At 45.0% G+C, this 27,507-nt stretch overlaps 1 protein-coding gene across 9 annotated transcripts in view; it reads right to left on the bottom strand.

Moving 5' to 3' along the window:
- Positions 1–27,507, bottom strand: part of FYN (FYN proto-oncogene, Src family tyrosine kinase) — a 210,837-nt gene that overhangs the window by 38,535 nt on the left and 144,795 nt on the right. For all 9 annotated transcript variants that reach the window (XM_080665740.1, XM_080665748.1, XM_080665743.1 and 6 more), the window contains 5 exons: positions 19,385–19,642; positions 15,605–15,701; positions 6,447–6,545; positions 3,615–3,718; positions 2,535–2,684 (listed from right to left, as the gene is read on the bottom strand). In XM_080665740.1, coding sequence (XP_080521866.1) covers positions 2,535–2,684; positions 3,615–3,718; positions 6,447–6,545; positions 15,605–15,701; positions 19,385–19,631 — 697 coding nt within the window. In that variant the 5' untranslated portion in view covers positions 19,632–19,642. The remainder of the gene's footprint in view (positions 1–2,534; positions 2,685–3,614; positions 3,719–6,446; positions 6,546–15,604; positions 15,702–19,384; positions 19,643–27,507) is intronic.

Here is a 27,507-nt window from a genome sequence, read left to right as displayed (position 1 = left end):
TGCAAGCACCTCCACTGATTTCCAAGGGTACGCTGGACTATAGATTGTCAACATGATTGTCCTCCCCCCAAAAATTAAGGGTTTGGGACTATATTGAAAATGGTAACTTCAGAACAGGATCCTTCTACACAACATCAGACTTATAGTCTAGTAAGAATGAAGATGATACCTGGCAGGGGCAAAACTGGCCACATTTCTCTAATGATTTCTCTGGCATTTTAACTGACTCCATCCTGCTTCCTTGATATTTCCTATTAAAAATGTTTATAACCATCTCCAGTGTATAATTTAGGAGACTGGTTTGAAAGCAGAAAGAACAAAAACTAAAATCTATAGAAATTTAAGGATGTGAAGAGCTCTATTTCCCATGAAAAAGAGAAAGGAAAGAAGTAGTTATCACTGTGAGGTGATCTGGAAGTTTTTTCCTCTCTCTCTTTAAAGATTATGCCTTCTAGAATCCAGCAGCGGTAAGGGGAAATTGCCTAAATGCCAAGTTCAACATCAATCAGGTGAGAAAAGGGACCAAAGACAGGAATGAGGGCAGTGGCAGAAGCTACGCAGAGCCTGGCTGTGAGGTGGACAGAGCCCCAGCCCCCCACTGCAGGTCCCTCAGATCCGGGGAAATCAAATGTAGTACTGCTGCCTTTTCTCCAGGAACCAGTGAATTTTTTTATTCCTTTCTTTTGGATAGAATTAGGTTCCGAGATGTTTAGGTAGGAAATTATTTATGTATCCATATTTCAAAGTCACTTTATTGTGTGAGAGAAATGAGGGAAGAGAAAAAGTCAATATATAAACAAATCTAACTTGAGACGAGTTTTTTTTTGAGATTAAAAAAAATGTCTGTTGCTCTTCCCATCCCTTCTCTCCTTCCAGCTTTATGATGTTATTAAGGTGCCTTTTCCGACACAATATTTTCAAATGATTCAAACTCTGGGGATCCTGATGATGTTTGGTTGTAATGCAATATATTTTGGCATTTGAAAAATCCTTACAACGTGCAGGCATTCTGAGTACATCATTTAAGCTCAGGGAGATATTCTGCTCCATCTCTCCAAATATTTCATTAGAATTTACATAAATCAAAGTTCCCCAATGCCATAATCCACAAATACACCGTGTTGCTAATTTTTTCACTTGTTCATTAGTGCCTAGGATCAATAGATAGGTATTACTTATTGCCATCTTCAAAAGACTGTTTTTTGTTGGTTGCTAAAAAAATCACACACATGCACATATACTTTTTAATGAATGTACACACAGCAATAGTTGAAATCAAGGCATGTACTCTTTTGGGGTACTGGCATTGTCCTGAAGAACTTTTTAATGAATGTACACACAGCAATAGTTGAAATCAAGGCATGTACTCTTTTGGGGTACTGGCATTGTCCTGAAGAATTTAAAATTATATATAGGCTACACAAAAAACTGCTGGGTTTACTGGGACATAGATCTATATCTGCACATGTATATCTACAGTATATCCACCTGTGTGCATGTTTTATATAGTGGAATATACTTGCTCATCTAGGAAAGAAAGCCATCATTTTAACACTGGCACATGAGACCACGCTCTTTAATAAAATGCACAAATCACACACCTAAACATCTAAGTGTACATTTCTAGGAACAGCAGACTACTGGTGACACCTGGGTGTTAGGATGGAGATTGATCACTGTTTAAAAGTTTAACACAGCAGCTGTAACTGACCTGTGGGCCACATAAGTCTAAATCTAGTTAGGAAACAGAAGTATTGGTGGGGAAGGAGAGCATGATAAATGGGTCAGAAAACTCATCTAGTCGTGAGAAAATGTACGAGCAGTCATTCCTGCAATAGCTGAGTGTAAGGTGATGGTAGAGACACACCCCCCCGAAGGAGGCCCATGTAAATTCCCCCCGAGATTGCTCCTTCACCCCCTCATAGCCTCTGAGCTCTTTTCTGTAGGGGAATAGGACAGATAACAACTTCTAAGGTTTAACCTATGGCTTTCCACTTGGGAAACTAGAATGTTATAGAATCTTTTGATGGAACTTATAATTATGGTAGAAAAACATCAAAAGAACCTATTTAGCCACCGTGAGGGGCTAGCAAAGAAAACTACCATTGACCCTTGAACAACATGCTGTTGAAAATGCACATATAACTTTTGACTCGCCAAAAGCTCGACTACTAATAGTCTACTGTTGACTAGAAGCCTTACTGAACATATAAACGGTTGACTAGTGCTTATTTTATGTTACATGAATTATGTACTGTAATCTTATAATAAAGTCAGCTAGAGAAAAGAAAACATTATTAAGAAAATCATAAGAGAAAATGCATTTACAGTACTGTACGTATTTACTGAAAAAATTCCCATAGAAGTGAACCTGTGCAGTTCAAACCTTGTTGATCAAGGCTCAGCTGTATTTGACCAGTGACTTTGCATGTATTTGCTGTACTTGTTCCCCTTGCCCTTCCCCTTTCCTGCTCTGTGCCCACCCAGTCCCTCCAGTATCCAAATGTTTAGTGGTTGGTTAGAATTAAGGTTACCTGAGTAATGCTGTACAAGCTGCTGAAGTGTTTCAAACTGGGCCCGGGTGGTAATGTAGTATCCACCATTGTCAAGTTTGCGAATTTTATAATGTTTGACATGGTCTCCTTTCATATCATCCCAATCACGGATGGAAAGTGAATAGGCACCTGGTAAAAATACAAAGTATTAGCAGCTCCAATCACTGTCAGTACTCATTTGTTATTTAGGTCTCATTTACTTGACTATTCTGATGAATAATTATCAAGCGGAGACTCTCCCCCACCCTCTGCTCCCCTCCCCCCACACACTTCCACTCTGTAACATAGGAAAAAACACCTCTTTTCTGAAAATGTCAGAAGATATTAGCAATAAAATGATTTACCCTTGAGAATGAAGGCTATTTGAATTTTCCCCTACACTCCTTCCTCCCCCATCCTGTCCCCTTGCCCCAGCAAGATGGAGAGGAGCAGACATTCCAGGCTGCGCCTGCTCTTCTGCCCTGGAGCACCAGAGGAGGGATGGTGTGTTCCAGGGAAAGGAAGGGACTGCTTCCCTAGGAGTGAGCGCCCATTCCTGCTTCACAGTACTTTTCCCAGGAGCATAACCTGTGTCTGCAGACGAAGCTAGAGGCCTCTGCTCTTTTCCTTGGCAGGGCTCCTCTTGTGGACTCTAATGAGACGTTAAATAATGGAAAGGCCAACAGTTGGAGGAAGAGCAATCCTCGGTTACGAAAAAAATCACAAAGGAAATGTAAAAACAACCTGTATGTTTGGCGCCTGAGGAACTAAGAGTTTCAGAAATTCGTAATTCTAAAGGATTTGTGAACATTCTGTGATCTTGTGCGCCTGGAGGAGGGAAGCTGCCCAGCCCCTGTTACAAGAGGGGGTCGTGGCTCTGAGCCTCTGTAGTCGTTTTGGAGCTGTCTGTCTGTAGTTCGAGAGCCTGGAGGAGAAGCTGAAAATAGGACTCCCTCCCTCAGAAGGCAGGGAGGGTCTGTGCCATTTACAAACCCTGTCCCTTAGAGATAAGCCTTTCATCCCCTCTGACTGATCCACAGATCTGAATGACAAGTGAACTTCTTGGGCTTATTATCTTACCTTTGGTGGTTTCACTCTCACGGATAAGAAAGGTACCTCGTGGGTTTCCAAAGGACAAAAGCTGTCGCTCAGCATCTTTTCGGCCAAGTTTTCCAAAGTACCACCTATAAATGAGATCAAGAAAAGGAAACATTTTATAAGAATCACTTAAAAAAAATGGAATCATGCAAGCTCTTTTGTCCACCCCCCCATCCTCCTAACCTCCGATTTCATCCTTAGCCTTTCCCTATCTATTTTTTCCTAGCCTCATTTAGTTCCCTTTCAATGTATTCTTGATTCCACCCTTAATTCATCTCTTTCACTCTTAAAAAAAAAATCACATTTGAATTATGGGTTATTTTCCTTCCCTCTAGAGATGACAAGAACTGATTTGTGTTAAAACTGCCACCTGCCTGCACAAAACGAGAAATCCAAGACCTTGTTTAAAATGCAACCCCAGGAAATCCTTCCCACACACATCTACAAGACCATGGATTTCTGAGCATAATTACAGTCCCTAGGAAATAACAAAAACATAGTCTTAGTGTACATGAAGGTCATTCATCAGGCATTTTAAAAAAGGCGGTCGGAATGGATAAAGAACAAAGACAACATTTTCAGTGTCTGCCTCCCTATCGGAACTCTGAAAAACGAGGCCTGCCCTGGGTTGCTGTCTGCATTGTCTTCCTGTCCAGCCGTGTGAGGAAGCCAATCAGTAAGAGGCGTTTGCCAAGCATCTGTATTGGGACGTGCCGCACGGTGCTCTGGCACAGCTGCAGGGCAGGTGACTGTGCAGTCAATGAGCGTGTCCTTGAAGACGACTCCGTGTCACACACGGCCTCATATTCTCTTTGTGATGACGCTCCTGTGCCACTTTAGGATGCATCGTGTGAAGTCACCTCGCAACCTTTGCCATTTGTCTTTTATCCCCCCCTACACTCTCCAGCCCTACCCATGGCCTGGCACTCAGTTAACGTTTCAGCCTGCTCAGTGCTGAACAAGCAGCAGGGACTCCAAGAACCCAAGCGAGAATTCGGGAGCACCCCATTGGAATCTGCGTAAAGGAACCATTTTTAGAATATGTAGCTGTGAAAAGATCCAGCTTTCAGAAATGAAATTTCAATTCATTACACTTGAAAATAGCTATTGTATGTTCACTGTCAAATTCTTCTGTGAATGAAAGAGCTTCCCTGAAGATAAGAAAAGACACGCTGCACGCAAGCTCCTCAGTGACTTTTAAAGGCACCAGACGGTGCAACAATCCTAACCTAGCACTAGATGGTATAAAGAGAATTACACCAATTATTTGTGAGAAATGACTCGGTGGGTCTGTATCAATTAAAATGCAGTGCAAACACGAACAGTGGTGAAAAGAGAGCTGTTAGAACAATGGATTGCACTGAGACAATAGTATAATGATAATTAATTGCATATGCAAAACCACAGGCATTTAAAAAATGCTATTTTAATCTTTAAAAACAAAATATTTAAAAATGGACCATTATAAATACAACTTAAATATATAGTGGGTAGGTTCCCAGTTAAATTAAAAAAAAAAAAAAAGCTACACTTGGTGGTACCTTTTATGCTGAAAGAACTCAAAGATGTCTGCCAATCTGCTCTAAAATAAAAATTCAATACAAATTCCTTTATTCACTGATGATGAAACACACTCACTAGGAGAAAAAAGGAGCTCAGAGCCCCTGAGTATTTGAGAGTGGGAAACAAAACCAGTCTCCGTAGAGGGAATACAAAGGAATTAAAGACAAGAGTGTGATCCAGTTGGGGATTTGGCTGAGGTGTGGAGTCTAATGCTCCCTGAAACTTAAATCCAGGGCAAAAATTAAATATCAGGGCCAAAGGTTGGGTTCTGTGGCTGACTTTTCTCCTAAGGCAAGACGGCTTCCACTGAGTAGGAGAGGCAGGTCCCCAGGGTGTCAGGGAGGGGACCAGGTTCTTGCTTTCGGGAGACCACAGCCCAACTCCTTTTCCCTCAGTTCAGAAATCAGGGTCGTCCACAAGCCACAGACAGTCCTCTAGGCTGCAAGGGCCTGCGAATCTCCTCAGGTCCAGAGAGGAACAGTGCTTATTCCTTCTGCAATGCCCCCAGACTATGGGCCACCTTCCAAAACTATTAGCAGTGAGATCATTGGGCCAACCCACTGCTAGTCACTCTTAACTATCAAAGAAAAAACAGAGATCCCAAAGCAAAGGAAAGGATGATTTGAAATGCATCACCACAGGATTTCTCGAGTTGTGGGACAGACCCCATGTGAGACAGTTCGACCTGCAGCATGGAAGGCCTGTCTTCTTAGTGCTCCTTTAATATTTCTGATTAGATCGAGGAGCAAAAATCTCAATTTGGTAAGAATTATTTCTTCCCTCCCTCTTTCCCTCCCTCCCTCCCTCCATCCCTCCCTCCTTCCCTCTCTCCCTCCCTCCCACTCTATCTCCCTCTCCTTTTCTTTTTCCAGTAAACTGTAGGCTTAGAACCTTGGGTTGGCAGTAATATATGCTCTAGCTAGAATTTCATCACATTTTTATGGTTATTCTCTATTTATGGCAAGTAATATTGAGTTTTCATTTAAGTTACTGACACAATGTTTCCTTTCAAAATAAATGTCTTAAAAAGTGAGCAGGCTTAAAGAAAAACAGTAAGTTAATAATAGCATGGTATTCCATAGATAGGGCAAAATACAATGGCCTAGGCCTGGGAAACATGGCATTACCATATCTCACCCTTAATCACTCCAGTGAATTTCTTCTCCCTCCTGCACAACGTTAATGGCATTTTATTATGCCAACTAACTTTTAAAAGCAAGTAGTTAAGTGAAAGGACAAAATAAAACGTACTCTTCGGCCTGGATAGAGTCAACTGGAGCCACGTAATTGCTGGGAATGTAACCCGTCTCTCCAGTTGTCAAGGAGCGGGCTTCCCACCAATCTCCTTCCCTGCAGAGAAAAAAGAGAAAAAGAAGTGAATACAGTGACCATTTCAACGTTTTGCAGTTACAGACTCAATGCTGTAAGAGTGTATGACTATCTCCTAGTCATTCTACCACCTGATTTCTCCTATTCCAACACAGCCCTCTGTGAGGGTCAAAGGATCCCCTGTGAGTTAAATCCAGCACTGTCTCTTATCTCTTGCCTTATTTGTTATTCTTTAAAAATTGATTTTAGAGAGAGGGGAAGGGAGAAAGGGAAGCAGGAAAAAAGGAGGAGGAAGAAGAGGAGGAGGAGGAAGAGGAGGAGAGAGAGATGTGAGAGCAAAACATTGATTGGCTGCTTCCTGCACACCCTACTGGGGATCAAGTCCCCAACATGGGCATGTGCCCTGACCAGAACTCGAACTGGTGACCTTTCAGTGCATGGGATGATGCTCAACCAACTGAGCTACACTGGCCAGGGTTCTTGTCTTATTTGTGAGTTAAGAATATAGGACCTGGGTCAGGAGAGGGCTCTCTGAGTGGGGGGGTGCAATTTGCTTGGTAAGTGTCCCCAACTTGGACAGAGGAAAGGAAACTCAGCCCAGGTTATTTAAAAAAAAACACTGTAACAACATCAAAATGTTAATTATGTGAGGTGGAACAGGTGTTAAATAACTTGTTATGGTAAACATTTCACAATATATACGCATCAATCCATCACACTGTACACATTAAACTTATAGACTACTAGCGGCCCCGTGCACAAAATTCGTGCACATTAAAAGGGGGACCCAGAGTTAAGACCCCGCCCACCCACATGCGCCTCAAAATCGCGTGAGACCCAGACTCAGCCGCGTGCCCCCATTGGGCTAGATCCAGACCCGGCCAGTCCCACCTTTGTCAAGCCCTGCTGGGCAGGGTGCGTAGCCTCAGGTCCCCTGGCCTGGCGCCAGGACGGGGGCGTGGCCTGAGGTCCCCCAGATGGGGTGAGGGACGTGCCTTGAGGTCCCCCGTCAAGCCCCGCCAGGTGGGGGACACAGCCTGAGATCCCCTGTCAAGCCCTGCTGGGTGGGGGGCATGGCCTGAGGTCCCCCATAAAGCTCCGCCAGGTGGGGGGGGGTGCAGCCTCAGGTCCCCTGGCCCAATGCTGGGGGGGGGGGGTGAAGCCTGAGGTCCCCCGGCCTGGTGCCGGGGTTGAGGGAGTGGCCTGAAGTCCCCTGTCAAGCCCCACTTGGTGGGGGGCACTGCCTGAGGTCCCCCGGCCTGGCGCTGGGCGGGGGGAGCAGCCTGAGGTCCCCTAGCCCAGCACCAGGACGGGAAGTGCACCTTGAGGTCCCCTGTCACGCCCCGATGGGCGGGGGGTGTGGCCTCAGGTCCCCTAGCCTGGCGCCAGGGCAGGGGGCGAGGCCTGAGGTCCCCTGTCAAGCCCCACAGGGGCCGGGGAGGGTGTAGCCTCAGGTCCCTGCTGATTGCTCGTTAAGGCTCCTTAAGGGAACTTGGCTTCAGCTGTGGGTGCAGCCATCTTATTAGATAGGATTATGCCAATTATCTATATATAGAAAAGCCTAAGTGACCGTTATGACCAAATGACTGGAACAACCAGTCGACCAGTCGCTATGAGGCACACTGACCACCAGGGGCAGACACTCAGTGCAGGAGCTGCCCCCTGGTGGTCATTGCGCTCCCACAGCCAACCTTCCATGGCCCCTCCCCCTGGCCAGCCACCCCCCTGTGGCCCCTCCCCCTGGCCAGCCAACCTCCTGTGGTCCCTCCCCCTCTCCCTGGCAAGCCAGCCCCCCAATCAGCCCTGATCAGGGGGCTGGCCAGTCAACTTCCCGTGGCCCCCCCTTACCGGCTAGCCAACCTCCCGTGGTGCCTCCCCACAGGCTCTGATGGGGTGGGGTGGGGCTGCTAGGCCAACCTCCCGCAGTCCCTCCTGCTGGCTGGCTGACCTTCCCGATGGCCCAGATTGGGAGGGCCAGCCAGCCAATCTCCCGGGGTCCCTCCCCCGGGCCGGCTGGCACCCCCATAGGCCTCGATCGCTGGCCAGGGCGAGGGACCCCACTGTGCACAAATTCGTGCACTGGGCTTCTGGAGTCTCAATAAAGCTGGAGAAAAGTAAAGCACACACTGACTGTCTCCAACAGTCTCTGTTTCGTCCCCCACCCCAGGCAACCGGGATCTTTGGTTGCTGGAGAGACGCAAGCTGTTGGCTTTAGTGTAATTTGCCAGCCATTAAAAGACTCATCAGAAAAAGAAAAAGAAATGCATTAAAGCTGCAGATCATCTGCGAGAGCAAGCCTGCTAGCAGGCCCAGAAGGGATGGAAGCATATTCTGAATACTTGTCTGGATTGCTGAGGAAAATGGGTAGAATAATAAAGATACAATAGAGTATGCCTTGCTCAGACAGGTTCAAGCTGAGGTCATTTCAATGTCTACTTATAGCAATGACGAGTCTGGTGGGGAAGAGGGAGGTGGGTGTATCTGTGAGTGTACAAATGCAGGGGGAGGACCAACACCTGTGAGATTCATAGTCACACCACTTTGTACGGATGCAATAGCCTGGTCTCAGTCTGTGGAGCTCTCCGAGCTGTGGGCTGAAGGACATGGAAGGGGGCTTATAACGCCACTCGCAGCTTAAAACCGGTGAGAGAACTGAACGGGTAGTTCATGTGCTTGACTCACAAGCTGTGTGCAACAGAGAGTGGGGATGGCTTGTGAGCTCCTCCCTGTCCACAGGGGTTAGCAGATGTGTGTGGGGCTGTATGGGGCTGTAGCTCTGGCACGGACTGCCCAGATCCCTCCACCCGCCTGGAGTCAGGAGTGTGAGGGGCAGGGAGGGACTGCTGCCCTTGAGACGGGAGCTGAAGTACCCACCCTGTCCCCAGAGGCCCAGCGCCTTCTCTTCTTCCTTGTTTGGTCCTTGGAGTGATCAAGAGAAACCTCAGGCCTTTCTTGAGATCACTTCTTGGCTGGACTCTGTGCCAAAGCCCTCGGCCAGGGAAGAAAGTGTGTTGGCTTTTGGCCCTGGTCAGGATCTTCCCCAGACTGATTTAAGGAGAGAGAATAACCAGCCCCCACATTACACAGGAGCCTTACTCAAGAGACCCATTCTTTAAAGATGGAATCTTGAGTAAAGTGACCAATGAGCAACAACTCCATATGCGATTGAGCAAGGCCACAGACAAATGGTGGCAGCCGACATGTGTGCAGTTGTGGGAAGTGTTTGGTGGCACAACTAATGCAGAACAGCCCACAGGAAAACAGGGCGCTGGCAAAGTTTTTTAAAAACGTATGTTAGAATTAGTTTTTCAGTCTTTTTCCTTTCTCATCGTCTTAAACAAATTTAAACAGAAAAAAAATTAGTCAAAAGAAGGAAATAATTGTTCTCATACCTAGGAAGTCCTTTAATAATCTTAAATTTAGTTCATGTCCAGATTTTTATTATAAAATAATTTATACGTACAAAGAATAGGTTTATATATGAACACCTTTGAGTCCATTACCCAACTAAAGAGCTAGATCATCATCAATTGTGTGCAATCTACCTTGTGCTGCTTCTCTACCTCATCCCTCTGCCTTTCAGGTTCAAACATGATTTTAAAAATGTCAACATATTTAGAGTTTGTATTGGTTTCTTTTCTTCGTCCTCCAAAAGAAATACATGGAGTTGTAAAGAAATCATGTAAGAACACGTGGGAGTTTACTTTTTTCTTTAAACATTGCATGTGTTTAAGGAAATGTTTGACACTATCTTTAACAGGGTGACAATGCTTACTGCTCTAAAATTCCACTAGATGGAGACATTTCATCATAAAAAACAACACTTATCATCTCCCTGCCTTCTCTCTTCTCCACACACCCCCATCCACCTGGGAAATGCTCCAAAATGGTGAGAAAAAAATTAAGTGCTGCAGCACAGACTTATTTTTTAATGCAAGATAACCTTCATCAAGTTAGTTCTAATTGATTTAAATTAAGAAAAATGAAGTATAGCATCAATTTTGGGATACTTGGTAATGTCAGCTGGGGCAGGAAGCCAAAACATTTTGCTGCAGGTTGGGGCAAGCTCAGTCTTATTCAGGTGATCTTCTATTAATCAAGTAATTTCCATTTCAAATCCAGCATTAACTCTCTCATTCTGTTCTGGGTACCTAAAGAGTTTAGCACAAATTAGAATCCAACTATCAGCTCATTCTAAAGTCATGAACAGGAACTCATGAATTTCTCTTAAGTGATTCCATTAATCTCATAAGAGTTTTCAGTTACTCAGGAGAAAGATAAAATCCTTTTCTCTTTTTCTAGGCCATCTAGGATCACTGTCTTTATCAAAGGAGATATGAGGCGACAAGGACACAATGTATTAGGTAGTAAACTTAGTATGTTGTGCCCAGTGAGGCTGGCACAGACTCAAAACATCTATCAAAAAAGTCTTTTGAGCAAATAAATAAGTCATCTTTTTAAATAGCCCAATTCACCTATAAATTAATAATATACTCTTTTTAAAAATATATATATTTTATTGATTTTTTTACAGAGAGGAAGGGAGAGGGATAGAGAGAAACATCGATCAGCTTCCTCCTGCACACCCCCTACTGGGGATGTGCCTGCAACCAACGTACATGCCCTTGACTGGAATCGAACCTGGGACCCTTCAGTCCGCAGGCCGATGCTCTATCCACTGAGCCAAACCGGTTAGGGCAATAATATCCTATCTAATAAAAGAGTAATATGCAAATTGACCATCACTCCAAAACACAAGATGGCTGCCCCCATGTGGTCAAAGATGGCTGCCCCAATGTGGACACAAGATGGCTGCTACAAGATGGCCAGCAGGGGAGGGCAGTTGGGAGGGACCAGGCCTGCAAGGGAGGGCAGTTGGGGGCAATCAAGCCTGCAGGGGAGGGCAGTTAGGGGTGACCAGGCCAGCAGAGGAGGGAAGTTGGGGGTGACCGGGCCTGCAGGGAAGGGCAGTTGGGGGGGACCCAGGCCTGCAGGGGAGGGCAGTTGCAGGGGGGACCAGGCCTGAGGGGAGGGCAGTTAGGGGTGACCAGGCCTGCAGGAGAGGGCAGTTAGGGGCAATCAGGCTGGCAGGGGAGCAGTTAGGCATCAATCAGGATGGCAGGGGAGTGGTTAGGGAGTGATCAGGCTGGCAGGCAGAAGCGGTTAGGGGCAATCAGGAAGGCAGGCAGGCGAACAGTTGGGAGCCAGCAGTCCTGAATTGTGAGAGTGATGTCTAAATGGGCAGTCAGACATCCCTTAAGGGGTCCCAGATTGGAGAGGGTGCAGGTTGGGCTGAGGGACACACACCCCCGTGCATGAATTTTGTGCACCGGGCCTCTAGTACTTTTTATAATTCATTCACCTTGATTTAGGAAAGTAGCGTCTCTACTGTGCTACCTTTTATTTCTTTTTAAAAAATATGTTTTTATTGATTTTAGAGAGAGAGGGAGGGAGAGAGAGAGAAACATTGATGTGAGAAACAATGATTGGTTGCCTCCTGTATGTGCCAACATGCAACCTGCGTATGTGCCCTGACCGGGAATTGAACTGGCGACCTGATTTCAGTGCATGGGATGATGCTCAACCAACTGAGCGACACCAGTCAGGGCCCTTTTATGTCTTTACTTGAGTTATTGTGAGTAGCATTATTAAAGGTGCATGTCTTTAAACTGTTCTTACAGTTCAGATATTTCATTAATTTAAGAGTTGATGAGCTTTTCTTTAACTGTTATTCTTTTTTTTTTTTTTAAATTGATTTCAGAGAGGAATGGAGAGGGAGAGAGAGATAGAAACATCAATGATGAGAGAGAATCATTGATGGGCTGCCTACTGCACGTCCCCTATTGGGGATGGAGCCAACAACCTGGGCATGTGCCCTTGACTGGAGTTGAACCCAGGACCCTTCAGTCTGCAGGCTGACACTCTATCCATTGACCCAAACCAGCTAGGCAACTGTTATTCTTTAATATATCCAAATACATGATTTCAGCCCTGGCTCTGAATAGCTTTTAAGTTTTCACCACAGCTCCCCCTGTTCTTCTAATTTAAAGATTTATTAAGAGTGTAGCCCAATCCCCAAAACTGCTCATAGGGCTTGTGGTCCCAGGAGCTGGGAGCCCTGATGGAGCCAGGACGTGGTCTTTGCAAAGGAAGGTCAGCCTTGATCTGACCAGCTGTGGAGCCGTTTTATTTTATTTTATTTTTATTTTATTTTTTATATTTTATTGATATTTTACAGAGAGGAAGGGAGAAGGATAGAGAGCTAGAAACATCGATGAGAGAGAAACATCGATCAGCTGCCTCCTGCACACCTCCCACTGGGGATGTGCCCGCAACCCAGGTACATGCCCTTGACCGGAATCGAACCTGGGACCCTTCAGTCCGCAGGCCGACGCTCTATCCACTGAGCCAAACCGGTTTCGGCAAGCCGTTTTATTTTAAATGCTGGATTCTTTCTAAATTGACACTGCCCATCTGACTTTCAGAGAGCATGATCCATAACAATTTTATCAAATGTTTGGTGGGGCTCTAAACCAGGATTTTTTCTTATCCTGATGAAAAGAATTTGAAAAGAGTCACTACCCTAGGCAATGACCCCTGTTCCACTCTGTTTATTATATTTTGAAGAATAGCTGTTTCTAGGTGGTAAGTCACTCATCATGAAATGAGAAAATAGAGAATGAAACAGATGAATTAAACAAAGATGTTTTGCAAAATGGGTTCAAGTTTAATACTGTCCAAATATGCCACACTGAATACTTACTACAGGTCAACGAAGGACCACCCACCCCCAGGCTGGGCAGCAGTGCCATTAACTCTGGGCACATATGCACACACACAGATCACATGGTTCATGCTGCACTTTAAAACACAAAAGCCAGCCCTGTGGCCTCCCATTTCTGCCTCCAGTCAGGGAAAGGAGTAGGAAGACACACAATGGGAGGTGTGGCAGCTGCCCCAGGGAGACAGAGCCCACCCCTCCCTCTGCCAGGGAGAGGCTGGGGGAGGGGAGACACATGCCATCTGGTTCTGTATTGCTGCTTTGTTTTTCCTTCATGATTTTGTCTTCCCCGTTATTACCCTTGACTTCAGGTTATTGCATTTGTTACAGAAACCTTATTTCCCGCAGAACCTTTACATGGCATGTAGGATGAGGAATTCCATTGGCAAGAAGGAAAAACATTAAAGGGAAAAAACCTGGTAATATTTTCTTCTAAGAGAACAGGGTCAGAGGCTCAAAGCCTTCCATAAACATTAAAGGCAAATCACAAAATACAGATTGAGATAGATCAGATCTTGTTTTGAGTGTTTCTCCAAAATTTCAATTGGATGCCATTTTAGGGTCTATCCACATTAACAAAGGACGAAGTCATGGCTTTGACTTTGGCAGGACTGGCTTGCAAGGCCAAGTCCACTTGCAGTGTGGAGAGAACCTGCAGAAGAACTGGGAACAGCACTTGCTGCCACTCCTTAGTTCTTACCGTTCAGGATCTGGTTAAAAGTTCTAACCAACCTTGGCTTTGAGGGAATATTACATGAAATGGGGAGGGAAAGTGGAGTGTATTTCAAAGTCAGTACACTCTGACAAGAAACATTCATCTGAGAATCAAACTAACAATAAGGTATTGGATATCAGAAGAGATCAAAGCCAAATTTTCTCCTCCCACACCCCAGCCAACCTTTCACCCTCATGTAACTTGAATGGTTCAGTCCCCTCTGATGGGAGTCTCTGGGCCTTTCCAAGACCAAACCTGACACCGTATTTAGGATGCATCCCCACATGTCACTCTTGGCTCTGGCACCTGCTAGCTCCTCTGTGCACCTGGGCAGCTTCCAAACTTGAGCTTCTGGCTCCACATGTGTACAGTGATGACTATGAGACACACCTCAGGCAGTTGTTGTGGAGAATAAATGTGAACATTTGCAACTTAGCACATGGCTGGCACATATGGAGCCTTTAATAAGTGGCAGCTGTTTACTATTTCAAAGAGAATTCCTGGGGCCTTTCCCCTCCATGAGATGTGGGGAGATTGGCTGGGACAGGAGACCACACCTCAGTCCCTGCCACATCCCACAAGGAACTCCGAGTGTTCTGTACCCATGCTCTTTGGGAAGCAGAAGAGCCAGGCCTCAGGTCCTTCCACCATCATGAAATCCAGTTCGCTCAGGGAGCAGAGGACAGGTCAACCAGACTTGGGGCACAGGAAAGCTTGCAGAGGGGTCCCCACTCCTTCCCTACCACTGGGAACACTCACAGGAAAAGCTGAGGTGCAGGAGACAAGGCTTGTCATGTCAATGTTGGACACCTCCACCTTCTCCAGTGCCCGGATTTTTTCTGGAGGGCACTCATGCATGCACACTGCCTTCACCGGACAGAAGCAATATTTAAAAACTACAGCGAGATCCGACCCCTATTTACTCTTCCTAATGGAAGTATTCATTGTAGTATTTGAAGAGTGAATGATTCTCACCCTTGAACTTCCCCCATGGCCTGTTGACTGTTGTTCCTACGGCCACATTTAAAATGCACACATTGAAGTTACTCAAGAGTGGGCGAGATCACTTCTTCTCCCACCTCACAAAGATTTCAGTCACTCACAAATTTTCATATGGGGCAATGCCTCCACAGGCTTCACCCAACTGGAATGTTTAGCAGTTTTGAAAACAGAAGGAACTTGTTGCCAGCCTTAAGCGAGGGTTTAGCTAGTGTAACATCTGAAATGTGAAGAAAATCCCCAGGCAGAGGGAGGGTAGTGTGGCTAGCCAGGCCTGTGCCAATCTTCTCAAAACGCAGATTTGCAGCGAGTGACATGGGGGCATTTATAACCTTTAAACCAAAACCCAAACCAAAACCATCGACTCGGCTGCTATGGGTAGCTTCCCAAAAGCGCCCCACACAGACAGTGCCATAAAATACAGCACTGGTCACAGCCTCTTCGTTTCTCAAATTAAATTGGTGTGAATGAATGAACTGAACAGGGTTCTCCCAGCAATTAATACATCTGAAAAGGCGCAGACTGGCAGCAAGGATATTTTCCCAATCTGAAAGGCACACGCTTCCCCTTCCTCTCCAAACTTACGAGCTGTTCAATATCTGAAATTTCTCTCCTTTGTGAAAACTCAGGTCATCTTCTGTCCTTGCTTCATAATCATAAAGGGCCACAAACAGGGTCACTCCTGGAAAAAATGAACCGAAAGGGGAGAGATATCACAAGAGGAAATTAATTCCAAGAAATTAAATCTTCGCTAAAACCTCATTCTTAAAATCTAAAGCTAATCAGCACGGACAACATGCTGCGGCCTTGTAATTAATGTGTGAACCCAGAGTCCAGGCTGGACTTATGCCTTGGTCCTTGCGGCAAAGCGTTGTTCGATCCCTCTGGAGTTGAAGGACTTTCCTCTATGCACTTTGGAATGAATCCTCGGGAAGAGACAGATGTTAATATCATGTCCACAGTGGAGGGGCGGCAGCAGTGTAACGCTCGGATTTGCAGAGCTCTGTAGCAATCGGACACCCTTTATCTGACACTCGGGGGCCCACGTTAGGTTCTGGTAAATGCATCCCTCTTCCCTGGCATAACAGTAAGGCAGGATGTAGCAGGAAACTCCTGCAGCTGGGGGCTGAGAAGCCTCTGTAAATGTTCACTCATTAGAGGGTATCTTGCCCTTTGCATCTGCAATTGTTTTTGGATCTCCCGTCTCACCTTGATGTTGCCTCTCCTCACACTGACGTGTAGTTCTTGCACTTCCTCATACCCACCCTATTCTTCTCTTCTGATTGAGTCCCCACACAGGTCTTGCCTGCTTTGCGGAAGTTTGCTATTAACAGCACAGACTGTCCTGTGTCCCATCTGTCCCACTTCCTCCACGTAGTAGGCAGGATGCTGAGACAGCCTCAGTGATTCCCACCTCCTGGTATTCATGCCCTTGTGCAATCCCCCTCCCCTGAGTGTGGGCGAGCCTGGTGACTTGCTTCTAACCAATAGAACATGGCAAAGATGATGGGATGTCTCTTCAGTGATTAGGCTTCATATGATTGTGACTTCTGTCTTCCTAGCAGTCTCATTCTATTGTCACTTTGGCTCCAACACTTTCATGAAGCAAACTGCCATTTTGGAGAGGCCCACACGACAAAGACTGTGGGTGGCCTATGGCCAACAACCAGCGAAGAACTTAATCCTGCCAACGCCACGAGCTTGGCAGCAGATCCTTCCCCGTTGGACGGCGAGGCGACTGTAGTCCAGCCAGCACACCTAGATTGTAGCCTGTGAGAGACTCTGAAACACAGGACCCGGCTAAGTTATTCCTAGGTTCCTGACCCACAGAGACTGTGACATAATAAATGTGCATCATTTTAAAGTTGCTAAGTTTGGTGGTAATTTATTATGCGGCAATTGATAACTAATACACCCCATTTCTCTGCTCTCTGGCTTCTCATTTGATCTATACACCTTCAGTGCTTGGTGTGGATTCTACTCTTCACCAAGCTGCCGTTTGGCTGAGTGGGTGGTTCCAAGGGAACAGATGTGCCCGGGGGACTACTCAAGAACCAGAGCGGGAGGCAGGGCTCGTCTTTCTACCCCATTCCTAGTGAGACCTCCCGTAGGAGGGCTGGCATTCAGAGGGTCTGACCCTGCAAAGCATGGCTCATTTGGCAACGGTCCTCATTTCTTCAGATTTCTTTAAAAGGTTAAAAAAGAAATGGCTAAAAACAAAATAACAGGAGCCTATAAAACCATGCTTATTATTTATTCTCATTGAACACTCTGCCAACAGATTCCTTTCATTACATAATTTAAAAACAAACCAAAGGTGCATTGTGTGTAAGACAAGCACACGAGGATGAACACTTCCACTCTCTCCCTCGACCAGCCAGCAAGTTCTCATAGGGTGTTTTTTGTTTGTTTTTGAAAAATATGTTTTTATTGATTTCAGAGAGGAAGGGAGAAGGAGAGACAGAAACATCAATGATGAGAGAGGATCATTGACTGGCTGCCTCCTGCATGCCCCTCACTGGGGATCCAGCCCACAACCTGAGCATGTGCCTGGACTGGGAATCAAACCATGACCTCCTGCTTCATAGGTTGATGCTTAACATTGAGCCATGCCGGCTGGGCTCACCAGGTATTTTTTTCCTCTAGAAATGGAAGGGAGAGTCAAAGGAGGTCGCAGAAACACATAGCCACTGTCCCTGGCCTTAATGTTCTGAAAGCAGTGGCGAGAAGAAAGACGTGCATGCATAATAAAGCCAAATAATGCAAGGCACAAAGATCCGCCAGTATTTGGGGATAATGTTTTTAACTTTCAGATTTATAAGGACCAGATGGCCTTTATACTAAGGTTGTCTCTGAGTACAGTATAGAGTCTATACTATAGACCCACACATTCAAGACAAGTAGCTTTATGACCCCTCTAGTGACTTTATGAATGACACCTGCGGACACATGGATTCATATCCAGCACTGACGAATGAATGAACAAAGTCAATGCCTGTATCAGCAGAATTCAGAGTCTTGTTGGCAGAGCACTCAGCAGGCACAGGGTGGATGGCTGGGTGCAGTGCTGGCTCTTTTTTTCTCTCTCCTGCATCCTCAAGAGACTTTCCGAGACAGCCTGACAGCCTCTTTCCTCCCTCCCTCCATTCTAGGCGCCATTCCGGAAGGCAGGAAGGACAAGTAAGTGTGCTTAGCATTCATTCACCCAAGCAAGGCCTGCTTTAAAGGGAAAGCTAGGTCCACCTTCACACAAGGCTCAATGCCCAAAGCTCTGGGCCAGGTGCATGGATATACATGCACTGGCCTCGTGCATGCAGGGGCATGAAAACCCCTGCTAACGTCTCAGTAACAGCAACTCCCCCAGTAACAAGGCACAAAGGGTCCTTATATGAGACACTGGCTCCCAGATGAGTTGAGAGCACAATGGTTGATGTATATTTCCTTAAACGTCTGTAATGAACAAAACAATTTTGGAACAAATAATGTCCCATATCTAGTTACCATGATTCACATACTGGGAGAAGATTTGGAAGACTAAGGATGCATGAGATAACTTGCAAATGTTTTGGAAAACATATGTCTGAGAATGTATGCCAGATATTTTACAAAGTATTAGCTCAGTCAGCAAATGCACATGGCTGTGAAACATAGCCCTTGGTGGGAAAGAGAAGGAAACTTAAAAAAAGAAAAATATCCCTTAAGGATACATACGATTCAGTTTTAAAATACGGAAGATACATGGAAATACTTAGGGGCTGATAAACTCAGTCATAATGAACATAATAGGGAGGTCAGAGAGAGAATCAAAGATGACGAACGGCCAAAAAATAATGCTGCCAAATGGCCCACTGGCTGGGCAGTGACAGGCAGGCTGAAAATTAGGAAGGTGAGGGAGAAGACGCTATCCCTGGCTTTCAGCCGGGAAATATGAGTGCATTAATATCTGGAAAACTCAAAATATGTGTTCTCAGATCCAGTCCTGGAGCTTCTGATTCAAAAGCTCCAAGAGGGGCTCAGGCATCTGTATTTCAGAAAAGCTGCCTAGTTGTCCGAGCCAGTCAGCCAAGGTGGAGAGCAACTGCCCTCAGTGCCTGGGAGAGCTGTGCCTCACACCAAGCAGGCCCTCACAGAGCAGCCAGGCGGGGTTCCTGCACTGCTGTCTCCAGCATTCTGATGTGTATGTGAAACTCTGGCTTTTTTTTTTTTTTTTACAGCCCCTTATCTGGTAGAAGATAGGTGGAAATTAATAAAAACTTAAATATGAAGTCCTTAGTCAAAAGGAGCTGGAGCACCAATCTTCAATTGCCAAAAGAATGAAGAGCAGCTGTCCCCTCCCCCCAGCCCTCTGTCACCGTTGGGGCTTACCTGTCCCTCCTCTCGTACGCAAGGTCCCAGTATGAGACGAAGAGTTCACACCCCCAAAGACGGTGAGCCCCTGGCCTCCGGCTGCGTGGAAGTTGTTGTAGTTTGGGATGGAGGTCACGCCGAAGCTGGGGTAGTGCTGAGGAGTGGGGTCTGTGCCATAGCGGTACCCGGAGCTCTGGTTCAGGCTGCCATCCCTCTCCTCTGTCAGTTTTGTTGCTTCTTTATCCTTACATTGCACACAGCCCATTATCTAAATTCCTGCCAAAAACAGAAAGGAGGCACGTGAACTTGGATGCTCCTTCGTTCCCGGTTGCTTGACTATGAAAGAGGCCCCTGGATATCTGAAGCCTGTGAGGGCATGAGACAAAGCAGTGGCTGGGGTTGATCGTTAGAAGCAATCTCAGTGCCCTTAACTTGACAACCACATTTGTTCCCCATATGCTCTGAGCGATGGGATCAACACAGAGTTGATGTTCACCACACAGCAATTTTCCTCAAATGTGGTCTGCACACCTTAAAATTCTGTGATATCACACACTTGCATAGAAGCAGCCCAATAATACTTATTATTATGCTATTTTTAGTCATCTCCAAAAGTAATGTATGCTCTAGAAAATGAGTCTACACAGTATTAGAATAAAAAAACTCCATCATGGCAAAGGACATTTAAAGAAGAGGGTAAATCCCTGGCCAGTGTGGCTCAATTGGTTGGGCATTGTCCCATGCCTGGAAACGTGGTGGGTCAGGGCACATGCCTAGGTTGGGGTTTGGTCCCCAGTCAGGGTGCAGATGGGAGGTGTCCAAAAGATGTTTCTCTCTCACATCATGTTTTTTTTCTCTCTCTCCCTTTCCTTTCCTTTATCTCTAAAATAAACAAGTAAATAAATAAATAATAATAAAAAAACATATTCTAAAAGAGGGTAGAGGTGTGTTGGAAAAGCCTGAATACAGACCCTTAATGCCTCACTGTACTCCTTCACTCAGGATACCCAATGTTCAAGACTCATTTGGTAAAATTTAAGCAATATGATAACGGTAAGTATCAAAATGAAGCAATAGTTGCTGGATAAAAAGCTAAACTGGCAGAAACTAAGAGGTCAAATCGTATCAGGAACAAAACTAAAAGCTGCAACTTAGCACCTTCCATTTCCATTAGCTTTTGGCATCTTTCAAAAACATTTAAAAAGCCATTTCCGTGTTCTAGGGGTAGTGGTGGATTAAAAACTCGAGTCTTTGCCACCCTACCCTCCTCCAAACATATTTCTCCTGAGCTCCTAATCTCAGTAAATGGCACCAGCAATGACCCAGTTGCTCAAGTCAGAATCCTGAGAAGCGTCCTTATTTGCTTTTTCTTGTTTACTTCTCCCTCTTCCTGTCTCACACTCCACTATCCAAACATTCTGAGCTTCTCATGTCCTCAAAGGCTCCATTTTTTTCTGCTGTCCTTTAGGCCTTGGAACATGGCCTCGAATGCTCTTTCCCTCTCCTCTTTGATACGCAAGAGATCCTTCAAGTCCCAGATAAGACACTGCTTCCTCTGCAAAGCCTCTGATTCCCCCACTCCCAGGCTGGGGTGGTGCTCTTCTTAAAGCGTTCCCATGGCATCTTGATTTGCCTCATATTGGCACCTGTTGTGCCATATTAAAACGTGGCCTGTTCTCTTGTTTCACTGCCCGATCAACTGTGAGTTCCAGAAAGCAGGGCCCTGCCCATTTTTGTCATAGCTATATTGCCAGTGCCTGGCACATAGTAGGTCATCAGTGAAGAGCAACTGAATGAGTGAAGATTCTCTAGCCCACTGTGTTTCTCTTTCACCCTTTCTTTCTTTCTTTCTACATCAAGACCAATGGTTCTTCCAGTGACTTTTATCAGAAGTTTGTCCTGCATTTTTTACTCTACTGGTGTGCATGAGAAGTGAAGATGATTCAGAAATACAAGGCAAGTTGGTTAAACGACCCCACTATGGACTAAAATACCCTGTCAAGCTGACAGTGGGGAGGTAGAACGTGCAATGGATGTCCCTGGCAAAACTCTGAGAAGTGGCCCATTTGGGACCAAAGAACTAAATAAGAAACACATGACATCATGCATAATTACATATATTCACTGGGGAGGGCACAGCTGGTAGACGATGGGAATGGGCTTGGTGCGGCGAAGGAGAATGAAAAAGCTAGCTTTCCCACAGGATCTTGCAAACCAAAGTGGGGAGTGCCACGTCAGACATGGAGGCTCTCGGGGCCACTGTTCTGCGCACTGCTTTTCTGCTGGACGGGGCCATGGAAGCAACCTCCGATTGTTCTAAAGTCCTCTCGCATTGCATGTTTCAACAAATACTTATTGAATTGAATGTCGGTTCCTGAGAATGGAAATATTTGGAAATGAGCCGCCTACTGCTTGAGCTGAGATCACCAAATCTGGAACACATTTACTTGTAAATCATTTGAGATTAACTTAGAGTATACTAGGTCCAACATGCTCTCTAACTTACGGTAAATGAATAGGATTTTAACAAGTTTCCAAAAGGAAATGCAAAATATCTCCAAGGCATGATTTTCTGAAGAAATGTCATCATTTGTTGTTGGTGTTGCTTCATAAGACTGAAAAATGTCTTGCTCACTTTAGATTAACTCTTTCATAGTAGAAAGTTATTCCAAGCTTCTACAAAGGACAGACAGAAGACACTTCTTGTCCCGGTGTTTTTTATCAGGGCTCTCACTGATGTACTGTGCCTCGAGGATGTGAGACCTGAATCACAGAATAACATCCATAACACCAGTGGTTCTCCGCCGGGACTGATGGAGGGACGCATTCTTTCTCTCTGCATCTAGACCAAATGCCTGGAGGCATCTTTGTTGTCACATCTCGGGAACGAGAGGTACTGCTGGCACCTAGTGGGAAGAGGCAAGGATGCTGCTAAACACCCCACAGTGAACAGAATAGCTTCCAAGGACAAAGGGTTACCTAGCTCTAACTGTTGAAGTGTGGCAAGGCTGGGGAATCCTGATTTATGGAGGGGAAGGTTTATACCTTTGAAACCATATAACAGCAGTTTCCCTTACAGCTATACGATTAGCATGTGATCTAGAATGCCTTTCTTAGGAAAAGAGGCTTGCTAGGTAAAAGGAGGCAATTAAAAAAAATCGACACGAAATGCTCTGATTTTTCTCTAGAAGCTTGTCTCTGTGATAGAGAAAATAATCTAAACTTGCCCTGGCCAGTATGGCTCAATTGGTTGGTGTGTCATCCTATACAGCAAAAGATTGCAGGTTTGATCCCTGGTCGGGGTCCATACGGGAGACAACCGATTGATATTTCTCTTTCACATAGATGTTTCTTTCTCTCTCTCTCTCTCTCTCTCTCACTCCCTCTGCTCTCTCTAAAATAAATAAAAACATATCCTCGAGTGAAGATTAAAAAAAAATCAATGAGAACCCTCATAAACTACTCTTCCAACTCTAACAAAACAAAACAAAACAAAACAAAACAAAACAAACTCTATTATCACGACCTTGCTGAAAATATGAAAATAGGACCCTACATCTAACCAAACTAAGGAAAAAACAGTCCTTCAAAATCTACTAAAATAAATGAGTAACAGCTTACATATAATTCTATAAAATAATGGAAGGAAGTACATAGTGAGTTCCTTAAAGACAGGGATTATTATTATTATTTTTGTTTCATTATTATATCCCTAGTGTCCAAGACAGTGCCTGGCATGCTGCAGGAACTCAATAAATATTTGTTAAATGTTTAAATACAAAACAAAAAAACAAACACACAAAACTCATATCATCTTGGAGAAAACAATTCTCTTTTATAGAAGGGACAGCTCCGTTACCACTTCATGCATTTGGAATTTTGAATAAGGAATGTTTCTGCAGAGATCTTGCTTATTCTTTTCCTTTCATTGACAAACATGAAGACTCTGAAATAAATCAGTAAACGCAGGTTCAGGCCATTAAAAGCTAATCACAATGAAAATATTTGTGTAAGAGCTTGTGGTCTTCTTCCTCCCCCTTGGGGAGGCCTGACTAACCATTCCCTGATGGAAGAGCAAAAGATGCTATATGAATTTGCTCAATGTGACTTCAGGCTCCTTGCCACGAGGCAAACTTCTCAGCATCTGAGTTAAAACAAAAACATTCTTCATTACGCACAGTTTTGTGGTGGGGCTTTTATGGCCAATGCTGTAGGTCCACGATGAACTAATGCACTACTATACTTGCTCAAGATCTGTGGGGCATTGGGAAACTCTGAGTAATGCCATTCTGAAAGAGCTAGGGCCCTGGAGTTACTCTGATCAGTAAATCACACACCATGAACTCATGACCATCTTTCTCTGCATGTTGCTGTGCCTAGAAAAACCGATGGGCAAGCACTCTGACAAATAGGATCCTGGGCCTGTTGTCAAGGTGTCTAGATTATAGCTACGGATCTCCCTATCTGCCAGTCCTGCAAACTGAGGGGCTCTGTTTCTGTAATGCATGTAAAATCTGATTTGCTTACAATTTCTTTAGTTTGGTGGATCTTCTTATATGTGCCAGCAGTATTAAGCAACTCCAGGAAGAGTTGCTAAAGGGAGATTGCAAGGATGGCCACACCTTCCTTCTGTGAGCATGGCAGACGCCATCAATTGACCATAGCACTTTCTGGTGCTATGCCATGTGCAGCCCCAGAATCCGTCTTCACATAGCCCTCGGGTGACTGACTAAAACTGACATAGAGGATGGGATCTCTCTGCTCCTCTGGGCCTAGGCTGCTGGTCCACAGTGAGTCCGGTTGAACTACATTACCTCCACTGATGCCAGAGACCACGAGACCACGGTCTGTTCTGCTAATGGCCATTAAACACAGATGTGCTCATGTTTTCTCACATGCCAGTCGATAAAGCACCACCTGTATGCTCAGGGTATAACGCTGCAGGGTTTCTGAGAAGATTTCACAGGTGTGTGAGAGCTCGGTACCAAAAATGGAAAAAGGCCACTGGCAGTCTTCTGCAAAGGCAGATTACTTTCTCTTGAGACACATAAACTTGCAGGCAGAGGAGGGGATGGCAGGAGGAGGAAAGGTGAAGCTGACAATAACTAACTAATTTTAGCAGCATAAGCACTTTTGTCTCAGAAACCAGCCTAGGTGCTTGTAAAGGAGCGACAGCCCCTAGGCATCAGTCACCACTCTTGCTCCTGACAGCCCAGACTCTGGAGGGTGACAGGAAAGCCACGTTGGCCGGTACTCTGATGTGGCATGTATCCTGGGAACCTAGAAACCAAACACACGTAACTGAGATGGGGAGGTTGAAAAAGGACTTAGAGCTGAACTGTAGATCTACTACACAGTTCCACCCACTTCTCTGGGAGAAAAGCAAAAACTGGCAGCTTAACAAGCAAACACCCTTTTCCGGTCAACAGTGACAGCGGGAGGCAGGAGGATAACAACATGTGGCAGAGACACATCAGAAAGGACTTCCGGAAAGAAGATTCATGGCAGGGGGCTATTGCTTCTTGCAAAACTGGAAACACCCACACGAATCAACCTGAGAAATTTTGCAATGTTCTCAATGGAGAAAATGAATCCCTTCAAGCACAGGGAAGGCTGGCCTTGGTTTTCCCGTTTAGTGACAGGCGAGTGCCACATTGCTAGCAATGGTAGTTGGGACACAGGACTTGTCACCCAAATTTCCTAACACTTTCAATCCTTTATGATGATTTTCAAATCCTCTTTGTAGGACATTGGATCCTGACACCCCACAAGGGTCTGCAAGCAGGACAGAAGGGTCCGAGATGACTGGGAAGGCTGACTCACTAAATTTTCAGGACAATACTAAGACGGAGACGGAGGTATTCTCATTTCCCTCACGTTACAATGGAAGAACAGAGAAGTTTGGGAATTTGCCCATGGCTCAGTCAGGGGTGGAAATGGGATCTGATGCCAGACAGAGTGATACCATGGTCAGCACATGAAGCCTTTATCCTGGAGCTGCCTCCTGCCCCATGGAATCCAGGTCAGTCCACGCAAGCGTGTGGCTGGGAGGGACCTGTGGGGAAGGTCCTCTAGTTCTAGTGAACCCAACTTCATATGTATGGCTGATGAAGGCCCTGATTTCAGGTCCTGGGCCTCACTCCCCCACACTCACACCTGCCCCCCGAGACTGGCTCTGTAGGGGTGCTGGGACCATGCCAGGCGTGGTGAGTCACCAGCTCCCTTGATGTAGTTTGGCATCTTAATGAACGCTTGAGCCAATGATAGCAAAGCAGCCCAGAGTTTCCTATGATTTCCTAGACGTGGTGGGGTATTTATGTATATCAAGAAGGAGTCAGCATCGGTCTCCTTGGTATAAAAGTGAGCCTTCCTACTGCACTTAAAACGTGATTTGTTTACCAGTAAAACCTTCTTCAACGTATTTACTGCATAAACTGAGTTATACATGAAATGCCACCTCCAAGCACAAAATAACAGATTTCTACTCTCGATGGAGTCTTTGGAGGGCAAGGCCCCCACCCACACACAAGTGATCAACACTACACCTCTGTGAGAAGACAGATGTAAAAGCAGAAATACATACAATGCCAGCACGGGCCATATGCAACAATGGGAGAACAGAGCCTATGTGAAAAATCAAATCAAAGCTCTGTTTCAAAAATAAGAGTCCACGTGGAGCTGGGCCCATGTGATCATTTATGCACAACTTGCAAAGACCCACTGGAGGGTGAGGAGGATATACCTTGTTCTGCGCCGCACAGCAAGGGAACTGAACTAATATGGACCACTTGTACAATGTCACTTTACTCTAAGGAAAAGCCACATTCCCGGCACCTAGAATATATGTTTGGCTCCCCCTCTCTGGCTTGTCTCATTCAAATGACCCCCAGGCTGAGAAGCACAGCTCCCGCCCCCATAGTGTGTTCTCCTTTCCCTTCTGTATCATCTTCCATTCCCCAAAGCTCAGAGATGCAAAAGCACTTAATAAAAAGGGAAATGGAAGCATTAGATGCCAATGGTGAAATTTAACAGTGCAGTCAACTGAATGCTGGAACCATTCCCAAACCCAAGTGGCCAGATGAGGGTTTAACACCAAATCATGGAAAGGCTCCAAAAGGAGGGAAGGACGTTTTCTTTCCACATTCACTTTACTCGGAGTGAAATGGTGGTAAAAACAGGGACATGTTTTAACTGTCTATGCCAAAGGTTCAGAAAGATTTAGAGCACAGATTGTAAAGCTTTTCAGGCCTTCCCCAACCCCTTATTGGATCACATCGAAGTTCCTTGTGGTTAGTATTTTACAATTTTATCTTATTTTCTTTTTATTGAGATATAATTCATACACCATAAGATTCACCTTCATAAAGTGTACAGTCCAGTGGTTTTAAATATATTTACAAAGGAAACCATTACCACTATCTAATTCCAGGACATTTTCATTACGCCCAAAAGAAACATGCATTCATTAAGCAGTTACTCCCCATTCCCTTTTCACTCCAGCCCCTGGCAACCGCTAATCTACTTTCTGTCTTTATGGATTTGCCAATTCTAGACGTTTCATATAAATGGGATCATACAATATGAGGCTTCTGGTGACTGGCTGCTTTTACTTGGCATAATGTTTTCAAGGCTCATTCATTTTGTAGTACAAATTAGTACTTCATTCCTTTTTATGGTTGAAAGTATTCCACTGTATGGATATACCACTTGTTTACCATTCATCCGTTGATAGACATTGGGGCTGTTTCCACTTTTTGGCTATTATGAATAGTGCTGCTAGGACCATTCATGTATAAGCTTTTGTGTGGACATATGCTTTCAATTCTCTTGGGTTAATATTTTAGTATATAAGGAATTTATACAGATACGAAAAAGTCTAAGATTATGTAAATGGAATATGATGTGAACTGGCAAGTCAAAGAATGGAAAAACAACTTGTGAAACATATCAGAAAATGTTACCTTCAGTAGTAATCAAAGACACTCAATTTAGAGTAGTGAGATACTTTCACCTCTAAATTAATAAAATTTAAAAAAGAAGTCTGCGCAATAGTAATGAAGGTTCCTTTAAATGCATATTCTCATATACTGATGATAGAAAACTAGGAGTAAATGGATAACCTGGTTGTAAACCAATTTGAC

This window comes from Plecotus auritus, assembly GCF_963455305.1.
Source record: "Plecotus auritus genome assembly, chromosome: 4".
Lineage (NCBI taxonomy): Eukaryota > Metazoa > Chordata > Mammalia > Chiroptera > Vespertilionidae > Plecotus > Plecotus auritus.
This window is presented reverse-complemented; position numbering and strand designations above follow the sequence as displayed.